The sequence below is a fragment of the Littorina saxatilis genome, linkage group LG15 (genome assembly GCF_037325665.1).
Source record: "Littorina saxatilis isolate snail1 linkage group LG15, US_GU_Lsax_2.0, whole genome shotgun sequence".
Taxonomy (NCBI): Eukaryota; Metazoa; Mollusca; class Gastropoda; order Littorinimorpha; family Littorinidae; genus Littorina; species Littorina saxatilis.
Genome location: NC_090259.1, coordinates 22187434 through 22212433, shown reverse-complemented (window position 1 = coordinate 22212433; position 25000 = coordinate 22187434). Strand labels below are relative to the sequence as shown.

The window sequence follows — 25000 nt, the reverse complement described above, 5'->3', positions numbered from 1 at the left end:
TTGAACCATCATACCTGAATTGTTTTGGTGCTTAGAATGTATGAGAGGGAACGAATCCAGATTTGTGTGAATCTGTGTGTGTGTGCGTGTGTGGGGGGGGGGTGGGGTTGGATGGGTGTAAAGGAAAAACAGAGAGAGGGAGAGAGAGAGAGAGAGAGAGAAAGAGAGAGAGAGAGAAAGAGAGAGAGAGAGAGAGAGAGGGAGAGAAAGAGGGAGAGAGAGAGAGAGAGAGAGAGAGAGAGAGAGAGAGAGAGAGAGAGAGAGAGAGAGAGAGAGAGAGGTTAGTGCTTAAAGAAAACAAATTTGCAAAAGTACATACTAGCGATTGTCATTCGGAAAGGGATGGTAGAAATCGGTGCCATTTACAACGCACGGGTTGTTCACATCATTTGGAAGCGGGCCTCCTGTTTCAACTGGAGAGAAAAGAACACACAAACACATACATTTTACTTCTTTATTTTGAGCGCCAAATATCGTAGGTTAGTCTGCTTGGCTGCTTGATCGTTAGTCAGATATTCCTCTTCTTTGTGATAATAACTAGTGAATTGTGTAATCTGCTGTCATTTACGTAAACCGTTAGAGCACTCTTTCAAGTACAACTTCTTGTCCTCTTTGTGTTGAGTATCTTTCAAGTACAACTTCTTGCCCTCTTTGTGTTGAGTATCTTTCAAGTACAACTTCTTGCCCTCTTTGTGTTGAGTATCTTTCAAGTACAACTTCTTGCCCTCTTTGTGTTGAGTATCTTTCAAGTACAACTTCTTGCCCTCTTTGTGTTGAGTATCTTTCAAGTACAACTTCTTGTCCTCTTTGTGTTGAGTATCTTTCAAGTACAACTTCTTGCCCTCTTTGTGCTGAGTATCTTTCAAGTACAACTTCTTGCCCTCTTTGTGTTGAGTATCTTTCAAGTACAATTTCTTGCCCTCTTTGTGTTGAGTATCTTTCAAGTACAACTTCTTGCCCTCTTTGTGTTGAGTATCTTTCAAGTACAACTTCTTGCCCTCTTTGTGTTGAGTATCTTTCAAGTACAACTTTTTGCCCTCTTTGTGTTGAGTATCTTTCAAGTACAACTTCTTGCCCTCTTTGTGTTGAGTATCTTTGAAAGAGTGCAACTTTTTTTCTCTCCCTTCTTTTATGGAATAGATACAGTGTTTACTCTTATCCCGTTTTAGATTTACATTCAAACCATGCTGTTTCAGTTCTACAATATATGCAACATCATACATTAAAAACAAACTGCCGTATCAACATATTTTCTTGTTCAAACACGACATTCAAATCACATTTTTTACAGTTAAATTTACTAATGGACATTCAAAGAGTGTTACTGAACACATGGTCTTTTAAGAAAACAATCATGTATTTTTCTTTCTTTTTTTCTTCTTTCGACCGACCTGTATATATCAGAGTCCGTAGATTCGATAATAAATAAATGGCAGTCGGTTCGTTTTAAATTTCTAGGTCCCATCATTCTCACGATGGTCGACCTGTTTATCTGAGTCTGCAGATTCAGTACCAAAACATTGAGCTTGGTTCGGTTTATTTCCAGCACCCCAACCCCCCTACCACCCCTCCCCCCCCCCCCTGGATAGCCGACCTGTATATCTGAGTCTGCAAATTCAATATACCAAAAATGGTAGTTAATCCTTTTTATTTCTAGGTCCCACCTCACGATGGCCGACCTGTATATCTGAGTCCACAGATTCAATATAAAAAAAGGCAGTTGGGCTGTTTCAATTGGGAGCATCTCGTTACTCCCCCGTATCGTTACTCCCCCGGCTCGTTACTCCCCCGGCTTGTTACTAACCCTCACCCTAACCTTAACCCTAACCCTAAGGGGGAGTAACGAGCCGGGGGAGTAACGAGCTGACCCCGTTTTAATTCTAGGTCCCACCCGCGATGGTCCACCGTTTTTTGGTCCCACATACAATGGCCGACCATTTAAAGTCTAGGTCCCATCCACGATGGCCGAACTAACAAATTGAGAGTCGCAGGTACAGTGTCTAAGATCAGCAAGAAAGACAGTATTTTCTCGGTCTTCTTCTTCTTCTTCTTCTTGGCGTTCGCAGAGGTTACACAATCAGTCCAGCACTGGTGATAAATGTTGTCGTTTTCTCCAACTCCTGTCGACTGCCGTATAGTTTGGTCTGCAAGGGAGTTGGTGACGGCCACACTTCTTTTCGTTCCTCATCTAGTAAGGGACATCGCTGTAAGATGTGTTCCGCTGTTTGGTCCTCTTGACCGCAGGCACAGGTTGGTGATGGCGCCAGCTTGAACTTTCGGTTCATGTGAGCATTGAGCCTGTTGTGGCCAGTACGCAGTCTGATGAGGTTGACTTGCTGCTCTCTGGACATTGTGTGGTAGTCATCTCTGTTTGTCCTTGGCCTCATCAATGCCTTGATGATTGTCTTCTGCTCACTAAAGCTGACACTGTTTTCAGTATTTTCTCGGTCAAAATATAGGTCCACCTAACTCTGGCTGATCGGTTAGATTTATTAATTTGCTATGACGTTTCAAACAAAATGCAGTCACATAGACTATATAATATGTAGGGTAGGGCTCATCTCACGTTGGCCTAGGGACACACATTTAATTATGAAGAGCTAGTTCAAATGGAAAAAAAGCTGACTGTAGTTCCCATTCTGTAAATAGAAGCTACGCATTGTATATCAGAATAACATCAAACGGGAGGTGAATCTTAGTAGGTCCCATCGCAAAATGGTCAACCAGTGCAAGTTTGATTTTTCTTTGAACCCGAATTCTAAAAAGGTAAACAGGATGATCAGACATTCTTTACCTACTGTTTAAGATTTTAGCATCCAGAGCAACCAAAACTGATGACACAATAATGGTGCCTGAAAATCGGCAGTGATTTGAAGCGTGCTCATGCTTACAATGTTTCTGATCATGTTAGGGTTAGGGTTTCTCTTCTGTCCTGTAGTGCAACGATTCCATGATCAGTAACCCAAACCACGGTTCGGAAAGAAACAAGAACCGTCCTACCTTCTCAGAACGTCTTTGGAAGCCCTCGAGAAAAAAAACCCCCACAAAAAAACATTTATGGAAACAGAAAATTCGTGGCGAAGCACAAGAAGAATCATTAGGGGGAAACTTCTTTCGCAGCTGGACCCCTCAGCGGGAAACATCTATGGTATTCGAGGTTTGTTTGTTTCGGAGGGATTAAGGGATACGTCTCATGTCATGTCATATTCCTCCACTACGTATGAGCAAATTGACGTTTGGACGCTAACTTACCTCTGATACACAACCGCAACTCCACAATAGTGAAGAGGGTTTGCGTCATGAATCTCGGTGTGACAATGAAGGTGAGCTTTGTTTGATAGAAGTCCGGAGGATTTCCATTGAAGACGAATGGCGAAGGGGGGTTTTGCTCTGTCTGTTGGAGAGATACAAAACAACTGTGGAAATATTCACACATTGTGTATGCGCAATTATGTTTCCTTTAAGCAGCCGGGATTCTTTTTTTTTTTATGTTTTGTTTTTGATTTCGGGGGTATGGAGCCCCAAAAGTCCCCTTGTGAAACTTAGTTCTTTTTTCCAAGTGTTGAAATAGAAAATTAGTCACCAAAAAGAACACACACACGAAAAGTCGCGTGAAGCAATATCAAAACATTTACTCAATTCCTCGGCCTGAAACTAAAACGACACTGAAATCCAGTCACCACCGAACTATAAAGCTATGTTTCCAAATAGCGACGCGGTGGCGACAAACACGCGATGCCGCAAGCGAATTTCGCTGTGAGTGTTTTCATTAAAAGTGGCGCGGCAGGCGTATTTGTGTTCTTTCTGGCTTGACTTCTTATAAATCGGTAAAAAAAAAAACGTTCTTTGTTACTACTGTTGCGATCAGTTTGGACGCTGCCGCCACCTCGCCGCAACCATCGTGCCGCCGTCGCGTCGCTATATGGAAACACAGCTTGAAGCTATGTTTTCATTTAGCGACGCGGCGGCGGCACGTTGGCGATAAACTCGCGATGCCGCTAGTGAATTTCGCTGTGAGTGTTTTCATTAAATGCGGCGCGGCAGGCGGATTTTTGTTCTTTCTGGCTTGACTTTTTCTTATAAATCGGTAAAAAAACCAAAAAAACTCACACAACCATACCGTGATTAAGAGAAACTTTATTTGAAGCTACTTATGTTGGTTAGAAAATTGAAAAGACGAGAAATGTAAGAAAAACCCTCTTTTGTCTCAACAAAATGGTCAAAAAGCGGAACGAACACGGTGCCTTTGACAACCTTTGAAGAAATTCTTGCTGGACTATGTGCAGCTCAGGGAATACATGTATCTGACGGAAAAAAAACAGTCAAAATAGACTATAAACCTGGTTGTGGGGGGTCCTCGAATGTTTGGAAGAACTTAGACCACGCCCACTTTGGACGCGAATATCGTGCGGCAGCAATTTTGTTCGCTCCCTGACGCCAAACCGTCGCGCGGTACGTCGCCGCCGCGCCGCCGTCGCGTCGGTATATGGAAACACAGCTTAAAGGCATATGTACGCGCTCCCGTGTTTACAAAGTGTAGTTTGCCCATAATCGATGTCAAACGCACCATAAGACCATGTAATGACGATATGTCGCCATGCGCGGACCATATACATGCATTACAGCTTGTTTTAGAGTCTCAAAAACTTTGGATGTAAACAAAGACGCGGAGTTATTTCCCTTGCGTCAACGCTACCTCTGTTGGCAAATCTATAAATAGGACGATCCAGATCAAAATGAAAATTAACATATCTCAACATTGAAGGGGTCCTAGACCACAATATTTTGCAGGGAACTTAATTTAGCATGTCTCCAGCTGTTGGTAAAGCAATTAGCGTGTATAGTCATCGAGTACATATGGCTTTAAAGCTATGTTTTCATTTAGCGACGCGGCGGTGGCACGTTGGCGATAAACTCGCGATGCCGCTAGTGAATTTCGCTGTGAGTGTTTTTATTAAATGCGGCGCGGCAGGCGGATTTTTGTTCTTTCTGGCTTGACTTCTTCTTATAAATCGGTAAAAAAAAAATCAAAAAAAATCACACAACCATACCGTAATTAAGAGAAACTTTATTTGAAGCTACTTATGTTGGTTAGAAAATTGAAAAGGCGAGAAATGTAAGAAAAACCCTATTTTGTTTCAACAAAATGCTAAAAAAGCGGAACGAACACGGCGCGTTTGACAACCTTTGAAGAAATTCTTGCTGGACTATGTGCAGCTCAGGGAATACATGTATCTGACGAAAAAACCCAGTCAAAATAGACTATAAACCTGGTTGTGGGGGGTCCTCGAATGTTTGGAAGAACTAAGACCACGCCCACTTTGGACGCGAATATCGTGCGGCAGCAATTTTGTTCGCTCCCTGACGCCAAACTGTCGCGCGGTACGTCGCCGCCGCGCCGCCGTCGCGTCGCGCATATGGAAACACGCGTTCTTTGTTACTACTGTTGCGATTGGTTTGGACGCTGCCGCCACCTCACCGCAACCATCGTGCCGCCGTCGCGTCGCTATATGGAAACACAGCTTAAGGGGTAAGCAGAAGCATACACCGATTTGCTGTAATCAAGGCACATTTTTAAGGGACAAATTATCGTTTCGGAAGCTTCGTGAAGTGAGCTCCGCGAAGTCGACTTCGTCCTATTAAGGACAGGCTTTGATTGAGCTCAAAGTCTACTACGCGAAGTCTTCACAAAGTCTTTTTACCGAAAACTCAGTGCTAAAGCTCCGTGCGGCCAGCTTCGCGAAATATATATCCCGTAGACGACTTCGCCCAGTTAATCCCGTCTGGCACTGAGTTTTCGGTAAAAAGATTTCGGTACAGCCCAGAGGAGCTGAATACGATGCATACGATGCATAACCTAAACAAGGACATGGATGGATGTTTAGACTGGAGTCTTTTACCCCTTAGAGCAAGAAAAATACCCCCCGCGGGTTAGGGGGAAGAATTTACCCGATGCTCCCCAGCATGTCGTAAGAGGCGACTAACGGATTCTGTTTCTCCTTTTACCCTTGTTAAGTGTTTCTTGTATAGAATATAGTCAATGTTTGTAAAGAATTTAGTCAAGCAGTATGTAAGAATTGTGAAGTCCTTTGTACTGGAAACTTGCATTCTCCCAGTAAGGTCATATATTGTACTACGTTGCAAGCCCCTGGAGCAATTTTTTGATTAGTGCTTTTGTGAACAAGAAACAATTAACAAGTGGCTCTATCCCATCCCCCCCCCTTTCCCCGTCGCGATATAACCTTGAACGGTTGAAAACGACGTTAAACACCAAATAAAGAAAGAAAGAAAGCAAGAAAAAATATTCAAATTTACCCCAATTATAACACTCCTTCCTTTTTCAGACCTGATTTTCTCATGTTAGCAAAATTGGGCCTTACGAAAGAACAGTATGAAATGCTATTTAGGTGAAATTAAACTAACACAAAAATGATAGAAAAGGTACCTACCTGCTCAATATCAGTGCCGTTCTCAAGGGTGGATACCCAATTGAAACGCTTTTGGTTTTGGAATGTCACCTTGAAGAACACTAGCCGGAATGGCGTTAGGTAATCATCCAGTGTGTAGACCACTCCCACTATGAATGGATGATGGTTTCTACTGAAAGAGTACTTAGAAATCTGGATCGTCCCAGGGTGTAGATCGGCTTCCAAATTCGACACGTGGATGTTTACTTCTTGTGCGGTACAGCCCTGTGGCGCCTCAGGCGGCGGAATCAATACATTCCCTCCAAAACCTATATCACCACCTAAACAAGGACATGGATGGATGTTTAGGCTGGAGTCTTTCACCCCTAAGAGCAGGAAGAAAGTTTCAAATGTAACCCAAATTTGTTTTTTCAGGCGTGATTTTCTCAGGTTTTAAAAGAAAGATTCAACTGTAAATGAATCAAAAGCATTTGCTGTTTACATGCATAATATGATGTCAAAGAGAGCGTTGATTTCTTATTTAAGGTAATCAAACCCCATGGATTTCGTTTTTGCGTTTTTTGTGTGTTCGTGCTACACACTTGAATTCACACCGATTTGCACAAAACCTGCTAATTATTAAGGAATGCAGGGTGCAAATTTCATTAAGTTATTCGCAGAATCTATTTCATGATATCAGATTTTTAGGCCCAAGTGTTGTGACGCCAACGTTAATTGTCGGAGTAGCGTTATACACATGTGATCAAAACTATTCATCCGATTGTCACCAAATGTGGCTGACCGGCTCTTCTGCTTTCTGTTCCTCCAGCTTTCAATCAATCAATCAATCAATGAGTCTTATATCGCGCATATTCCGTGGGTACAGTTCTAGGCGCTCTGCAGTGATGCCGTGTGAGATGAAATTTTATACGGCCAGTAGATTGCAGCCATTTCGGCGCATATTTACCTTTCACGGCCTATTATTCCAAGTCACACGAGTATAGGTAGACAATTATTAACTGTGCCTAAGCAATTTTGCCAGGAAAGACCCTTTTGTCAATCGTGGGATCTTTGACGTGTACACCCAATGTAGTGTACACGGGGGGAGGTTCGGACACCGAAGAGAGTCTGCACACAAAGTTGACTCTGTGAAATAAATTTCCGCCGAACCTGGGATCGAACTCACGCTGACAGCGGCCAACTGAATACAAATCCAGCGCGCTACCAACTGAGCTATATCCCCGACAAATGTACACACAGGTTGTTTTTAACCAACCCAAACAGGTACCAAATAGAATAACCGTTACAAAAATGACAACTTTCTTCGCAATTCTTATTCAGAGGAACAACATGTAAAACATTACGTACACAAAAGAAACATCGTGCCAAATTTTATGAATAGTTTTGAAAATATCCATATAACCGCAACGCATGCTACGAAAAACGCGATTTCGATAAATTCGTGCTTAAAGCTGAACGTTACAGATAGCTAGTATACTGAAGACGCCATTTTAGAAAGTTTTCTGGCGATTTGGACCTTAACAAATTCAAGGGACATTCGCTGTTCAGTAATTTAGAAACACCTGCAATGATTTGCTCAAAACTGCTCCGAAACTATGCCAAATAATTAATGAAGTTTAATCAGCGTGCGGTTTGCATCGCCCAGCTCTCTTGTCAGGAGTCCGGACTTCCGGTCGGCATCATTATCCATTTAGTTTTTATAGATACCCATTCGTCAAAGCAGATCAAGACCGTTGGATTGAGGAAGCCAAACCTGAATGATGAGTGAATTGCTGTTTGTACCACATATTCGGATATTGATTCACGTCTTAATTCCTTAAAGGAGCCTTTCTATCCGGGGCGAATGCTGCCGGACAGACGAGTACGTCCTGTTCGCGAGAGCTTCACTGAAGCAGACGCACGACCCAAAACAGAAAAAGCGGAGGATCACGCTGTCTTCGATGCCACGCCTATCTTCGCGAGAGCTTCACTAAAAGCAGACGCAGGAAACGAAACAGACTGTGAAGTGGAGGATATCGCTGTCTTCGTATTCCACCTTTATGGTGCAACGTAAACGTCAGCACAACAGACGTCTTCGCGGCTATGGTGGTAACAGTTTGTTTGCTTAACGCCCAGCCGACCACGAAGGGCCATATCAGGGCGGTGCTGCTTTGACATATAACGTGCGCCACACACAAGACAGAAGTCGCAGCAAAGGCTTCATGTCTCACCCAGTCACATTATTCTGACACCGGACCAACCAGTCCTAGCACTAACCCCATAATGCCAGACGCCAGGCGGAGCAGCCACTAGATTGCCAATTTTAAAGTCTTAGGTATGACCCGGCCGGGGTTCGAACCCACGACCTCCCGATCACGGGGCGGACGCCTTACCACTAGGCCAACCGTGCCGGTGGTGGCAACAGTTGATTGCCTCATCTTGTGCCCTGGGTCTATCTTTATATAAAGGGTGATTGCCCAATTGTTGTGATTGTGTGAGAATGTGTACGTAATATTTCAGTGAGCCATATAAACAGTTAAGTTCTATATTTTTTTCTTGTATTGTTTGGAATGAATTGTGGGAGAAATACGAACACGTATGAAAGAAAGAATGCCTTCTGACTGTCTATCACTATTTTGATTATTCATTCCTGACAGGGGTGTTACTGCACACGAGAGGTTCAAAATGGTGCATGTTTATCATTTACTTTTATAAACAAGTTGTACCATAATTCAAAGGCTTCATCGGGTTCAGTGTGATTATAAATGATTGGAAAATCTGTTCAGTGTATGTTCAGAAAGGAATGAATCTTGATCAAGTTTTGAAAATAGCCTATATGTTACAAATTTATGTTTCAGTTTAGGGACTCTAAACCCCTTTTTTCGACCACGTGAGGCACACTGGAAAGTAATCACTGCAGCTAAAACTTGGAACTGAGATTTCGATAATGTTAGCTCGGGTTGACACACATATATGGTCTATAAGCGTAGATGAGGTAGCTGTAATTCTTGAGAGAGAGAGACAGAGACAGAGAGAGACAGAGACAGATAAGGGGTGTGGGGGGGGGGGGGGAGTTGCTGACACCACAGCCATGGATTAACACAGGAAAATCAATAGTGTGACTTTCATTTCCCCTAAAAGAACAGAATAAACATAATTGTGTCCCATACGATGACATCATGCATCTGTAGCTTTCAACCCTGACATTATGCTTTCGTGTTCAACACATACAGATACCCTGAATAATACTGACACAGGTCGCTCACTGTTTCCTTTTCCATGTCGTCCCGAAGAAGTAAGCAATAAACAGCTGACGAAATAACGGTGAAGAAATATCCTGGACACTGGTTCATGTTGTTATGATGTCTCAAATGGTCCGTCAGTGTTATGCAGTTCAGATTTTAAGTTTGGTTTTCAATTCGAGTTATTCATTTGAACATTTTCAACATCAAACGAAACTACTATATACTTTTGGATTCAGAAAATGACGACTCATGTGGAATGCAGTAATGTCGCTAAAGTGAATATTGCTCTTCATGACAGTAATATGGCGGGTCTAATTTTGAATGACAGTACGTGTATCATTAACAATTTTGTTTTCAGGTAACAAGCTTAAATGCCATCCCCTAGTCCGGATAGAAACAAAGATTATTTCCATCGAATTTCAACTGAGACAAAAAGACACGAAGAAATACTCACAGAGTGTGTGTATCCGTTCAGTAGTTGTTTTTATATTTTGTTTTTGTTTTTACATCGAAGACTAATCTTCAGGTATTTTAGGTTAAGATTTCTTCTTTTTAAGCCAATGTTCAACCAGAAACACAAATAACATTATGTCTTTGTATTCAGAAACTATTGAGTATAACGGTAATATCACTGAATGATGTTTGCAGATAAAAGACAAAGCACTTTAGAGCATTATTATGAATTGTATTATCTTTAAAGGATCTTAAAAGGTATCAAACAATCCATTTAGTGCGTTTTGAAACATGCTTTAAACATACATACATACAGACCGAATGTAAAAATCATTAGGAAAGAAAAAGATAAGAACTTGCATTCTCCAGGAGTTATCAGCACCAAGAAAGAGAGCAAGGCGATCCAGTACATCATGTTTGGACGTAAGACGTGTCTGATACCAGCTCTTTTAGGCTTTGTGAAGACTTCCAGATTCTCTCGTTGCTTACTATCTGGATTCAATTTGTATGCTGTGTTTTATACTAACACGCAGCTTGAATCTCTTTCTGATTAACGTTTTCTTTTCTGTTTTATATCTTGTGAAATTTTTACTGAACCTCATCTTCAAAGGCAGTTTTGTGTGCCAAAACTTAAACAACGTCATGCTTTACCTGGTGTAAAGCTTTTAACTTCAAGAAAATTATTTGAGAAAATCAGCAGACCTCTTTTTATGGCTATTCGAGTTAGCACAGGTAAATTCACATCAACTTTGAATAAAGCTTAGAGAAGCGAACGCTTGTTGCTGGAAAATTGTCTATTGTCATGGCCACAAGAAGGATTCATGGATTAAACTGTATTTGTTTGCAGCAGTTATCTTTTTCTGCTTTTGCATGAAAGGGCCTGCAAACAGTAAGAAAATACCAGAACCTTTTTTTCAAGGCTTTAAGACTCTACGTGGCCACATTTACCTGAGACTTTAACTTCGTCATTTAAAAGCATGAACCATTTCAGCAGATAAGTTTTGACAACAACTTATGTCAACTCTTTCATCGCGTAATCCTATACAGACCCTGCGTTTGATTAATTGTATGTACTTCAAAACCCTACAGTGGTATTGAACAAAAAAGAAGTTTCGTTTTTGTTCTTGCCAATTCCAGTCACCCGTAACAATGAAATAAATGTGAGTCTCAACAACTTTGAGGTGTTTGAACTCAGATTATATTGTTTAGCTTGTGATGAAGGCAGCATGAAGGCCTTTAAGTGAAATCTGCACTCAGAACATGCAACCACATCTGCGTTTATGTTATGATAGTCCGATATTTAAAGGCGAATGTCAGTTTCTACTCCACATATTGCTGATTTTAATTTGTGTTCTAAGAGAATTTGTAGAGGCAAAAGATACGGAGGAAGGACATAACGATATCACCTTTCAATAGAAACTCATGTAAAAGTTATTTGTACGTAACTATCTTGGGGAAACGTTTGATATATGTATCGGTTCGTAATGTGGACCGGCTCATAATATGGACCAACTTAGTTCTGTGAAAATAAGGATGCAAGAGCACTCAGAAACAATTTTATTCAGTCACCCTGTCTAGATGCTGTATGCATTAGATTGCAAGAGAAAAGTAACCTGGGCCTCAAGATTTCGTGAATGTTTGTGTGAATATTGGTTCTCATATGTATGTGATAATCAGGGTCTCGCTAATGAGAATTGTTTTCGCAATGCTTTAAACAGAGGATTATTTATTGCAGATGGCATGACGAGGATGGCCATATACAAACAAGTGAAATAATTTCAATGTATACAATGTTTAAGAAATCCAATGTTGTCGAACCGGTTGGCATGTTGGGCAGCAACGAAGGACCTCCACTCCTGTCTGTTCTGGGCCAGTCTCTGGATGGTACCCCACGTATGGTTCAGGGTCTTCAGTTCTCCTTCCACCGTTTGTCGCCAGATGTTTTTGTCGAACCTTATTTGTTGTTGAATATTCATAAGTCTATTCGGCGTGCCCTTGTCAAATTTAGATGTGGCGTATCTGAAATTGCTGTCCATTGTCAACAGTCGGGGATGCGTACACCACAAAGTTGCTCGTCTGTTACAGTCTGTTTGACATATTAGGTAGCGTACACTCTTAATGTGTTGTATTAACAGACTACTTTTTGTACAGAACATGATTTACAAGAATAAACAACAATACAAGTGAATGAGACTGCAAACTGTTATCATGTGGCAGAGCCAACCATGTCTATCTTGCGAGATAGTAGGTCGATTTTACCCAATCCATCCATTATGGCTGCCGAGGAAAACAAGGTTTTCCTACTCCATGGCCATGAGACTCTTTTCCTATACGTATGGCACCCCTCTGTATGTTGTTTACGATATATACTATGCATGAGGCAGCAATATAAGAGTACAGGTGAAGAAGTGTGTGTGTGTGTGTGTGTGTGTGTGTGTGTGTGTGTGTGTGTGTGTGTGTGTGTGTGTGTGTGTGTGTGTGTGTGTTTCGGCATGAGGGACAGTTATGAAGTGATCGTGCTGGTTATGTTTGTGTGTGTATTTTTGATTTTACTGATTCGTTGTATACATGTGTGTGTCTGGGTGTGGTTGATGTAAGTGGATTCTTTGTTACCCAGAATATCAGGGCGATTTTCCAACTTGGACAATAAACTATTAACCAGATCAACACACAAAACATAACATCTTGGATTAAGAAAAGTCTGAGATAGTGTATCCCCCCGCGGGTTAGGGGGAGTCCCATATTGGTTGGGACGAGAAAGAATTTACCCGATGCTCCCCAGCATATCGTAAGAGGCGACTAACGGATTCTGTTTCTCCTTTTACCCTTGTTAAGTGTTTCTTGTATAGAATATAGTCAATTTTTGTAAAGATTTTAGTCAAGCAGTATGTAAGAAATGTTTAGTCAAGCAGTATGTAAGAAATGTTAAGTCCTTTGTACTGGAAACTTGCATTCTCCCAGTAAGGTAATATAATTATTGTACTACGTTGCAAACCCCTGGAGCAAATTTTTGATTAGTGCTTTTGTGAACAAGAAACAATTGACAAGTGGCTCTATCCCATCTCCCCCCTTCCCTCGTCGCGATATAACCTTCGTGGTTGAAAACGACGTTGAACACCAAATAAAGAAAGAAAGAAAGAATGAGATAGTGTATGGACAAAAACAAATAACGTATACGTACGGTGACTTTACTGCGCGCATAAAATATACCCAAAACTGCCAGGAGACCACGACATATGCCGATAGATCTACGAAACAATATCGACAAAAACTGCCAATAGACAACATAATACAGTAGTAGACATTGACACTGATATATCTCTGAGGCCTCGAGCTGTTGAACATAATAGTAGACATTGACACTGATATATCTCTGAGGCCTCGAGCTGTTGCGTTGACGCCAGAGCTGGAGGTATGAAATATCATACAGCAGAATAAAACCCCGTGGCACAAGCGTAGTTGGTTGGTTGGTGAGTAGGTGGGTTGGTAGCTGGTAAGTTTACTAGATTTGGTTGAAGGTTGTTTGATTAGTGTGGTAGATTGATAGATATATCGGGGATTTGTGTGTGTGTGTGTGTGTGTGTGTGTGTGTGTGTGTGTGTGTGTGTGTGTGTGTGTGTGTGTGTTTGAGTGTGTGTGTATGCATTTGTGTGTGTTTGAGTGTGTGTTTGAGTGTGCGTGTGCATTTGTGTGTTTGTGTGAGTATGTGTGTTTGTGTGTGTGTGTGTCTGCATTTGTATGTGTGTGTGTGTGTGTGTGTGTGTGTGTGTGTGTGTGTGTGTGTGTGTGTGTGTGTGCGAGTGCATTTACGTGTGTGTGTGTATGTGTGAGTGAGCATTTGCGTCTGTGTGTGTATGTGTGTGTGGGTGTGTGTGTGGACAGAGACAGATAGATAAACATACAGAGAGTGAAGTAGACAGACACCGTACACACAAACAAACAAACAGACAGAGAAACAAACAAAAAAACAAAAGGTATTTTTCATACAAATACTATCAACGACAGCATTAGAGAGAGAGACTAACAGATAGACAGACAGACAAAGTGAGAAAAAAAAAGAGAGAGAGAGAGAGAGAGAGAGAGAGAGAGAGAGAGAGAGAGAGAGAGAGAGAGAGAGAGAGAGAGAGAGAGAGAGAGACTTGTCGATGATAGGTCATGGCGGTTATTCGATCAACAAACACAACACAGCATGGTCTAACCCTGAACATGTTTTTGGAATATCATGACTGACGGTTTACATCTATGACACTGACTTTTACTACCTAACTCCCGTTCTTTCAAACAAACACGTTTTCAGTGTATTGTGTGTTGTAGACAAACCGAGGGAAAGAACTATACTGCTCGTCAATAGAAACTAGACAAATGTTTATGAGCTCCGTTCCACTGTATTAACATTATTTTCTGTGATATACAGTTTCTTACATACCATACGAAATAAAATAATAAAATAAAAAGCCTTTTTAGAAGCATCACTGGCTTTAAAACATACAAGCAAAAAACAAGAAAGGTTAACGCTTTTGGAAGCTGCAACCATTCAAATATTAGTAAAAGTATCAGTCATCATCGATTTGTCTCGGTTCTGAGTCTTGATTTTTCACTTCAAAGGCCGATAGGTCAAAGTCCTTGTGAATGTTTTATTTAGTCCAAAATCAAAGGTTCAATCAAATCAAACCTAATTTGTTTTTTAATTCTGGTTTTGGAACTTTTGAATCTGTTTCGGGTTATTGGCTTTATGATTAAAAAGAAACCCATCACGAATATCTTCATCCAAACGCACTTGTCAAGCTTCTTTTGTCGAGTAATATACGCCGCAATCTGAAAACGAGGCTCAGCTAGGCCAAGAGTGTGCTGGCTTCCAGACGAAAATTCAAAAGTAAATGTTCAGCAGATGGGAAAAAAACCCACCTCTGTATCTCGTTTTCAACTACGTTGCTTCAACTGTTGTTTGAAACAAAGGTAAGGGAATCTTCCCGTTCCTTGTGTGTGTTTTGTTTGTTTGTTGGTTGTGGTAGTGTGTTTGTGATTCATTTTGGCCTGAGTGGTCTCTGTGCACAGTAGAAAATGTTTTATGAAACTGCTTTTATGTAGTGGCTTTCAAAGACATTAATCCACAAAATAATTCTCATTGGCCACAGCAAGCAGCCAGGATGTTACGTTTGGGTACGTGTCCAAATGGAGGGATATGGTCCTATCCAATGTAAAACCCTGGGCAGAAAGGGGATAGTGGGCCGAGCTGGCTTTTTATAACCTTCACCGGATCACGCTTTGGACTACGGGCCAGTCCGGGTGATGTGGGTCGTGTACGACCCATACTTTCTGAAAAAGGATTCAACGTAAACACGTACAAAGTATGGGTCGTACACGACCCACGCCATCCGAATAGGAATAAACTCTTTAACGCCTCTTTGCAGAGTATGGGTCGTACACGACCCACGCTATCCGAATAGGGATAAACACCGTAAAATGCTTTCTTTAATTCCATATGGGTCGTCCACGACCCACAACATCCGGACACAGTAGTTCAAATGACGTCATTGTTTATTCATTTCTTTACAAAGATAATCCTTTACCAATTGTTCGATAGAAATGTTCTATGGTGTTTGAGGATCACATGAAGTCTTTCTCCCAGTAAGGTAATACATTGTACTACGTTGCAAGCCCCTGGAGCAAATGTTTGATTAGTGCTTTTGTGAACAAGAAACAATTGACAAGTGGCTCTATCCCATCTCCCCCCTTTCCCCGTCGCGATATAACCTTCGTGGTTGAAAACGACGTTAAACATCAAATAAAGAAAGAAAGAACATGAAGTCTCAACCAAAACCTCCCAATAGTTTCAGAGATACAGACACCTTTGTTTGGTTATGGGTCGTCCACGACCCAGGAAGCACGGTGAAGGTTAAGAAGGAGTTTGCTTTTAACCATCTTTTTGTAAACCTTCTAGTAATCCACTGTAGTACTGTCTAGGCTTACATTTGGGGAAAGAGAACCCTTTCGTTAAGATACATACCAAACATAAATTACCTGTCCGCTTCTATTGTAGACATAGGGTATTTGGCTGAATATTTTGTTTTTTGTTTTTGTATCCATGAGTGATTGCATAGCATGCTGTGGATCGTTCTAGTGAAATCGTAATCTGTTAGTGATGATGTTATTTATGCTTTTAACCGCCTGACACTGCGAGGCAATGTTCCTTGTTTTTATAAGGACATTAAAATCTTTGAGTCTTGACTGTTTTGGCTCACTTGGACACACTTCAAATCATCTGCTTGTGTGTTTTCTCTGCAAAGTGAGAAGTATGTAATGAACTGATTTTTTAAAAGCGTCTAGTGTCCACCTGCGAAACTAATTCATAGAAAAAATCCCATTCTGTTGATTCTTTTTGGTATTTAGTTTATATCCAAGTAGATCGAAGTATGACCTTGTCTCCCTGTAACGGCTTCGGCATATCGAAGAAAGGTTCGGCATATCGAAGATAGGTTCGGAATGTCGAAGATAGGTTCGGCATGTCGAAGATAGGTTCGGCATATCGAAGATAGGTTCGGCATATCGAAGATAGGTTCGGCATATCGAAAATAGGTTCGACATATCGAAGATAGGTTCGGCATATTGAAGATAGGTTCGGCATATTGAAGATAGGTTCGGCATATCAAAAATAGGTTCGGCATATCGAATATAGGTTCGGGATGTCGAAGATAGGTTCGGCATATCGAAGATAGGTTCGGCATATCGAAAATAGGTTCGGCATATCGAATATAGGTTCGGGATGTCGAAGATAGGTTCGACATATCAAAGATAGGTTCGGCATATTGAAGATAGGTTCGGCATATCGAAGATTGGTTCGGCATATCGAAGATAGGTTCGGCATATCGAAGATAGGTTCGGCATGTCGAAGATAGGTTCGGCATATCGAATTCGCGAAGATAGGTTCGGCATATCGAAGATAGGTTCGGCATATTGAAGATAGGTTCGGCATATCGAAGATAGGTTCGGCATATCGAAGATAGGTTCGGCATGTCGAAGATAGGTTCGGCATATCGAAGATAGGTTCGGCATATGGAAGATAGGTTCGGCATGTCGAAGATAGGTTCAGCATGTCGAAGATAGGTTCGGCATATCGAAGATAGGTTCGGCATATCGAAGATAGGTTCGGCATATCGAAGATAGGTTCGACATATCGAAGATAGGTTCGGCATGTCGAAGATAGGTTCAGCATGTTGAAGATAGGTTCGGCATATCGAAGATAGGTTCGACATATCGAAGATAGGTTCGGCATGTCGAAGATAGGTTCAGCATGTTGAAGATAGGTTCGGCATATCGAAGATAGGTTCGGCATGTCGAAGATAGGTTCGGCATATCGAAGATAGGTTCGGCATATCGAAGATAGGTTCGGCATATCGAAGATAGGTTCGGCATATCGAAGATAGGTTCGACATATCGAAGATAGGTTCGGCATATCGAAAATAGGTTCGGCATATCGAAGATAGGTTCGGCATGTCGAAGATAGGTTCGTCATATCGAAGATAGGTTCGGCATATGGAAGATAGGTTGGGCATGTCGAAGATAGGTTCAGTATGTCGAAGATAGGTTTGGCATATCGAAGATAGGTTCGGCATATCGAAGATAGGTTCGGCATGTCGAAGATAGGTTCGGCATATCGAAGATAGGTTCGGCATATCGAAGATAGGTTCGGCATGTCGAAGATAGGTTCGGCATATCGAAGATAGGTTCGGCATATCGAAGATAGGTTCGGCATGTCGAAGATAGGTTCAGCATGTCGAAGATAGGTTCGGCATATCGAAGATAGGTTCGGCATGTCGAAGATAGGTTCGGCATATCGAAGATAGGTTCGACATATCGAAGATAGGTTCGGCATGTCGAAGATAGTGAGCAGAACTGTTTTCATGGGAAGCACTATGCCTTGAAACTTAACATCTTTTTCCCGCAGACAATGCACTTCTCACCACGAACCACTCTCTCGCTATTCCTACTGACCACCGTGATAACAACGTCAAAGTCGACATCATCCAAGTCCAAAGCAGCCGACACCGAGTGCCAGAAGACGGTCAAAGAGCTGGAGAATCGACTGGACAGGGTCCGAAAAGAGGTGGACGGATTGAACAGGGACAAACTGAAGCTGGAGATAGAGATCAAACTGCTGACCAACGGCATACTGGAAGAAGAACAGGCCAGACAATCTGCTGTGAAAGCCATGAATGACCTCTTTGAGGTAGACAGAGAAGAACATGTTTTTTATAAAGGTTTTTGTGTGTGAATTTGCGTGCGTGCGTGTGTGTGTGTGTGTGTCTGTGTGTGTGCGTGCGCGTGTGTGATTGTGTGCGTACGTGCGTGTGTGTGTGTCCCCTTGTGGAGCGATTAGAAGACTACTCGACAGATCGTCATGGAACTGTACATACACATTCTCCCAGGTGATATCTGAAGATTCTTTTTTTTCCTTTTTTGAATAAATGAGGCAGCACTTGCACGTCCTCATTTTTCAATCAAATTGAGTGACATTTTGGTCAAGCAATCTTCGATGAAGCCCAGACTATGGGGATTGCATTTAAGCTTGGAAGTTTTAATGTTAATTGACGAGTTTGGTAATTAAAAGTCTTAAAATTCTTATTCAAATTCAAATTGTAGTAATCGATCCAAAAATATCTTATTCCTAATCATTTCCTAGATCCAAAACAATGTAGATATGCCATGTTTACTCTGAAAATGTACTCACAATAAAAGAATATAGGTCAATTAGGCACTACGTTTTCATACTTCGCGGAGACAAGCTGAACCTGTCTCTGTCTTCGGGTTAAGGCTAGCGAAGCCTTAGTACATGTAGTCTCGGTGTTGGCTGTTTTTGTGTGCGTGTTTTTCAGGCCGACAGATAAACTAAATGGTTTTTTTTTTTTTTATCGCTTAATGCTACTGGTTTGTATTTGCAGCTGATATTTCCTGTCTGTATATATAATAGTGTGTTTTTATTTGCTGAACTGACGGACATGTTGAGAAAGCCTAAACGTGCAAAGGGTTGTAACCTAAAGCTGTTAATCGCCCAGGTAGTAAGTCGTTCGAACTTTGTTAGCTTGTTTATTCAAATAAGTGTATTCTTACATTTTTTCCCCAACAGGAAATCATGGTTCTTAAGGAGGAGCTGGCAAGGAAGAACGAAGAGACTTGCAGCATGAACAAATGTGAGCCGTGTTTGCAAATGTGAATAAATAAAAAGTTCACATAAGTGTGTGTGTCTGTGTGTCTGTGGGTCTGTCTGTGTGTGTATGTGTGTGCGCGCACGTGTGGGTGTGCGTGTGTTTGTATATATGTGTTTGTGTGTGTGTGTTTGTGGGTGCGTGTGTGTGGGTGTGTGTGTACCTCTGTGTGCGCACGCGCGTGCACGTTTGTGCGTGTGTGTGTGTGTGTGCGTGTGTGTGTGTGTGTGTGTGTGTGTGTGCTCAAAATGAAAGAAAACCGGTCGGCCAACCAAGCCTTAATTTACTAGTCTAGATGATTACTGATCTCGAGTTTTCAGTGTTGATCTTTTAGTTTCAGGCTGACTACTTGACAGAATGCGTTAAATATCGCTTCGCGCAACTTATTTTTTAACTTTTTAATTTCCTTTTATGTTGTTGCGATAAACCCCTCTTTTCCTATTTTTGGCTCACGTAAGTGTAGCCTATGCGATGGTAAACTTTGTCTGTCTGTGCGTATGTATGTATGTGGTGGAAACTTTAACATTTGACTAAACACCGAAATACTCATTTAACCTGGTTATTTTTCAAGCACCATCTTCAAATTATTGAAGCAATGATCAACATTGTGTCAGCATGTGTGTAGTTAAAGTGTGTATCCAAAGAAAACGGGTGGTGGGGGTTTTTGAGGGGGTACAAGCAGTTGACCGGTTTGTGTCGTGTGTGGTATGTAGACCAGGCTAGGGGTCAAGACCAGGTCAGGGGTCGCGCAAAGGATTGTGGTATACATAGATTCACTCAGCCTGGTTCTCACCTCTGCATTCGCCGATTCGGTGAAAAAGATTTCACCGGATTCGGTTTCTAAGCTCCAGAAAAATAGACTCAAGAAGATACCAAAGGGAGATGTCCTACAGTTTGATCTGCACAGCGTTTTTTCCAATGACCTGCGCGACTGGAAGAGCTGTCGAAAGCGCAGTGTCGATCTGGCAGTCCCGGTAACTACAGACACTGAGACAGATCTAGTGACTACCACTAGTGTCACCGCACATGAAGCTAGCGGCAGGACGCAGCCAGGCTGTGATTGGCTGTATTTTCCGGTTGACCTGAACCCTAACCCTATTTGATCATGTTCTTCGGTTCCTTTTTTAGATTACAACCCTCTTTTCGATCACATTCAATAGGGCACTTGTCAAGAAGGGTGTTGCAGGTTGCGAGCGGATGATGTTGCTGCTTGTTTTGATAGTGTTTTACCGATAGTCATAATAACTAGCCAATCACAGCCTGGCTGCGTCCTGCCGCTTGCTTCGAGTTGTCACCGCCGGTATTTTATATTTTGTTTTATTTTAGCATACACGGATGACACAGTGCTAGGCAGTCACCATTTTGAACTCAAAGCCATGTAGGGAACGTCATGGCTTTGAGTTCAAAATGGGCAGTCACCTCTAGTGAAATGAGTAGATCTAAAGTGCCTGTAATGATTGGATGTCTTTGTTCTTGGTTAGATTTATGTGAATTTCAAGAACGGCAGCAGAGCCTCTAAACTGTGTCGGTCTGACTAATTACCGCGCGACTGACCGTGTCCGGCGATCGCTCCCAAACGACCGTGCCCGACCTCAAAAGAAAGCATTTACACGTAATATTTGTGCTGTTAGTATCTCCAAAATATTGTCTCACGTTGGACCAGTTTTTAAGTCAGAGAAGTGATCGATAAGGGTGTTATTGTGTATCATTTTTGAACTGACAACAACAAAATATCATTACGTCGCGCAGTGATGGTGTGTGTGTGTGTGTGTGTGTGTGTGTGTGTGTGTGTGTGTGTGTGTGTGTGTGTGTGTGTGTGTGTGTGTGTGTGTGTGTGTGTGCAACATATAGTTTCACATACGTGAGCCTTGAAGGCTTTGCCTCTTGTTTGTTTTGTTTTACCGAAAGAGAGTAAAGCTTCAAACAAATATCTCTTTCATAATCCTTTTTACCGGCTGGATTTTATCACATTGTGTTGTGTGGTAACAGCTTTGAGGAACACCTGTGAATAAAAGGGACTTTGTTCTGTAAATCACAATACGTGGGCTGATTGAAAAGTTCCTGGTCCTAACTCGGAAAAGTTGAGCGACATTCTTTAAAGATAACGCCCTTCTGAAACAGGTTTGTGTGACGATTTTAAGCCTTCCATCGTCACATTTGAAACCACATGTTTAAACAATAAACAAACAAACAAACAAAGATATTTTATGAGCTTTGTCTAATACTTGAAAACAAATCATGAAATGGTTCAATAAGTTTGGAGACGTCGTGATATGAAGGCCGTAAATAGAGAATACTACGTGGCTTGCTGTGTCGTACCAGATTTACACGAGTTAGTTTGTTTAAATATTGAACTGCGAGCGAAAGCGAGCTGTTCACTATTTGAAAAGGCAACGAGTGTAAATCTGGTACGACACAGCAAGCCATGTAGTATTCTGTTTATCCTACATACTGTACTTACTTGTATTTTACTCAAAACGTCCCGCAGTCGAGAAGACGCTTCTTTTGGAACCTCGATCTCTTCCATAGCCTCGTGCAATCTATTACGTCAAAGCAAAGAAACGTCACTCTGGAAAGTATAGCGTGACGTTTTAGTTCTAAACATTCATCGAGGCCGGGAATTAGCGAGCGCAATTTGTTTTCCATAATGACGTTGGTCTCGGTGACTTTGGCATCATAAGCAGTGGAAAAACAGGTCCCTGTCAGACTAGCTTGACATGACCTCATTTACATGATACACACACGTGTGGTTTGAATGATATTGTTATGCAATGAGTGGTCTCTCTCACGTATGTAGGATAATCAGCATTAAAAGTCATAGAAATCAATGTAGCATATTAATACCCATGCACTCTCGCAGGCTCCAGGCTGCACCAATTGCAACATTCATCCCACTACAAAAAAACCACATACAACAACAGGTAAGTCATAAAGCTCCAATAGGCGAATTTCGGAAATAATTCTGTCGGGTCTTATGGTTTTTGGAAGAGTTGTTTTTTCTTGGAAGTCCTGAGGAACACTACACTCCCCCCCCCCCCCCCCCCCCCCCGAACGAACGAACTTTATTTTACAAGGATAAAGGTTTAAGGCACATTGCCTTGTCTAACAACCTGTCCATAAGCAAATACAAAACATATAATATCCACTAAAGAATAATACAAATGGAATAAATTGATAGATGAAAAATGCTAAATGCAACCAATATAAAATGGAAACAAAAAAAAGGTGATGAAGAAGAGGGAGAAACACACACACACACGACTAACAAACAAACAACAAACAAGCCATAGAAAATCAAAATGAAAAGGTATATATACCGAGCAACAAAAGAAACGCGAAAACATTCTGCAATGTTTGATTGACAAAATCCCGAACAATTATGGAGTTAGAATTATCAAACCACAAAATTTGGATGAAGGCATGTTTGACACAGCTGTTGCGTGAGTATTTTGATGCTGCGACTGTTTCAACACACGGGACAAGCAGGTTTAACGGAAACGAAGTTTTGGAGGTCTCGCTCAGTCAGCCTTCATCGCGCTCTCTGGCCACTGATCGGACACTGGTTGCTTCCAGTGATGTTCCTGGTATTGTCAGCGGCTGAATTGAATCGATGTCGAAGACGTTGTGGAAGGAAATTGCGATCTTGTCTTATTGGGGTAATGCGAAAAAATCTACCGCGTTGCATAACTGCAGTGCTTCCCATGTCACCAGAACATTGCAGAAGGTGATAAACTGTTGACACATGCACGTTTAAAGCACATGCCAGCGCTTCTGGATCACCCCCAGCTTTAAATCGACCTGGCATTTTGGTGATGTCAATCTTGGCATCCTGGCTGTTTCAAAAGTGAGACTGGCAGCAAGCGTGCCATGGTCTCTTTTGGTTGCTAATGCATTAGTGAACACATCTCACACATCAGATTTCTCCTGCTCTACTTGCACGTGCTGCGAGCGCGCATTATGTGTTTAACGATAAACCTGCTTGTCCCGTATGTTAAATCAGTCACCGCATCAAAATAATCACAAAAAAGCAAGGTCAAACATGCCTTCATTAAACTTTTGTGGTTTAATAATTCTAACTCTATAATTGATGGAGATTTTGTCAATCAAACAATGACGAATTTGTTCGAGTTTCTTTTGTTGCTCGGTATAGATAAGAGAAGAAAAAAAATTAAACAAAATAAAAAGACATGGTAGGCAAGTGACGAACGATCGACGTGTCTCTACGCATCCTTGTGGATCTGTGCACTGCACTGGGGGACGCTCAGATGGCACCAAATTGCAACATTTTGCTACTTCGGACAATTTTGTTCGAGGGGGGGAGGGGGGGTCATGCCCCCGGAACCCCCTAGCAGTCTTGGGCGCGCTGCTTCATCGTCAATAACGGGTAAGTGTAATTTCTACCAAAAAGCAACCCTGGTGTCAATATTAGTTTGAGCTTTAAAGTAGAAGTTCGTGCTGGATTTGATCTAAATTTATGATAGTATTTCGAAGATCAAAACATATAAATAACAACAAGGCTTCATCTGTATAAAAAATCAAACGCAGAAGGCAACTCTGAAATTCCACCCAATATTTTCAGTAATTTCCATGCTTGAAGTGTTTGCTGATGTGGCCAATGCCATGTACTGTTCAATTAGCCCTCCCATTTTCTCATGAGCGACTGTAAATCCTAGCAACTTCATTGTTAATGTGTTGGGTTGTCAGGCTGAGGAAGTATTATTCCCGGATTTAAACCTGTTGGGTTAAGAAAACAAACAGGACAAAAACCAAAAACAGATAATGAAAAAAATGCTGATCCTGTGATTGCTTGTCCCTAACTTTGCCAGTTTTATCATTTAAAAAAATTAATCTTCCAAGTAGAAAAACATGCATTGCAGTGCTGGACTAGAGTTACAATGTCTGCTTCAAATCTACAGTTTAATGTAGTGCAACCCCCCCTCCCCCCCTCTCTATCTCTCCCCTCTCTATCTCTCCCTTTCTCTCTCCTCCCTCCTCTCGATCTCTGTCTCTCCTGTCTCCATCTCTCTCTTTCCATTTCTCTCTCCCCCACTCTCCGTCTCCATCTCCTTCTCTTTCGCTCTCTCTTTCTCTCAATCGGTCTCTCTATCCCCCTCACCCCTTTCTTCCCTTCCCATCTCTCATATATCAGAATGACTATAGCTTTGTGATTTGAAAGTAACGGGACCTATTTTTATGCGTTTTCAATTATCACAACACTAATAGACTCTTTAATCGTTACTAAAGCAAAGAAGAAGCAAGTCATTTGAAACAGATTCTACAATTGAAAAAACAAACAATTACCAGTATGTTAACTTTCCTGCCAAGACGACCTACAATCAGCCAAACGTGATCAAACTCGACTTTACTTACTGACTGCCCGTTATGCTGGTTGTCATGTAGGACAGCAACGAAGGACCTCCACTCTTGTCTGTTCTGGGCCAGTCTCTGGATGATACCCCACGTTTGGTTCAGGGTCTTCAGTTCTCCTACAGCAGTTCGTCGCCAGGTGTTCTTGGGTCTGCCTCTCTTGCACGTCCCCTCTGGTGTCCAGTGAAGGGCAGTCCTGATGATGCTATCTTGCTCTCTTCGCATGACATGCCCAATCCATTTCCACCGCCTTCTCGTGACGATGGTCTCCATGCTCTCTTGATTGCACTGGGCTGGGTTGGAATTGGACATGGTGTTCGGTCAG

General features: G+C 41.8%; 2 protein-coding genes across 4 annotated transcripts in view; one reads left to right on the top strand and one right to left on the bottom strand.

The window, feature by feature from the left end:
• LOC138948831 (uncharacterized) overlaps nucleotides 1-3391 on the bottom strand; it is a 32026-nt gene extending 28635 nt beyond the window's left edge. Inside the window, exon 1 of the mRNA XM_070320463.1 lies at nucleotides 3253-3391. The gene's annotated coding sequence lies outside the window, so the exon portion shown is untranslated. The remainder of the gene's footprint in view (nucleotides 1-3252) is intronic.
• Nucleotides 1-19338, top strand: part of LOC138948830 (uncharacterized) — a 97967-nt gene extending 78629 nt beyond the window's left edge. The window contains exons 1-3 of one of the 3 annotated variants that reach the window (XM_070320461.1): nucleotides 13564-13598; nucleotides 18051-18332; nucleotides 19230-19338. In XM_070320461.1, the coding sequence (XP_070176562.1) occupies nucleotides 18054-18332; nucleotides 19230-19316 (366 nt within the window). In that variant the 5' untranslated portion in view covers nucleotides 13564-13598; nucleotides 18051-18053 and the 3' untranslated portion in view covers nucleotides 19317-19338. Of the gene's footprint in view, nucleotides 1-13563; nucleotides 13599-14911; nucleotides 15062-18050; nucleotides 18333-19229 lie in introns of those variants that run through there. The other 2 variants (XM_070320459.1, XM_070320460.1) reach the window with 2 other exon arrangements.
• Nucleotides 19339-25000: the final 5662 nt, after the last annotated feature.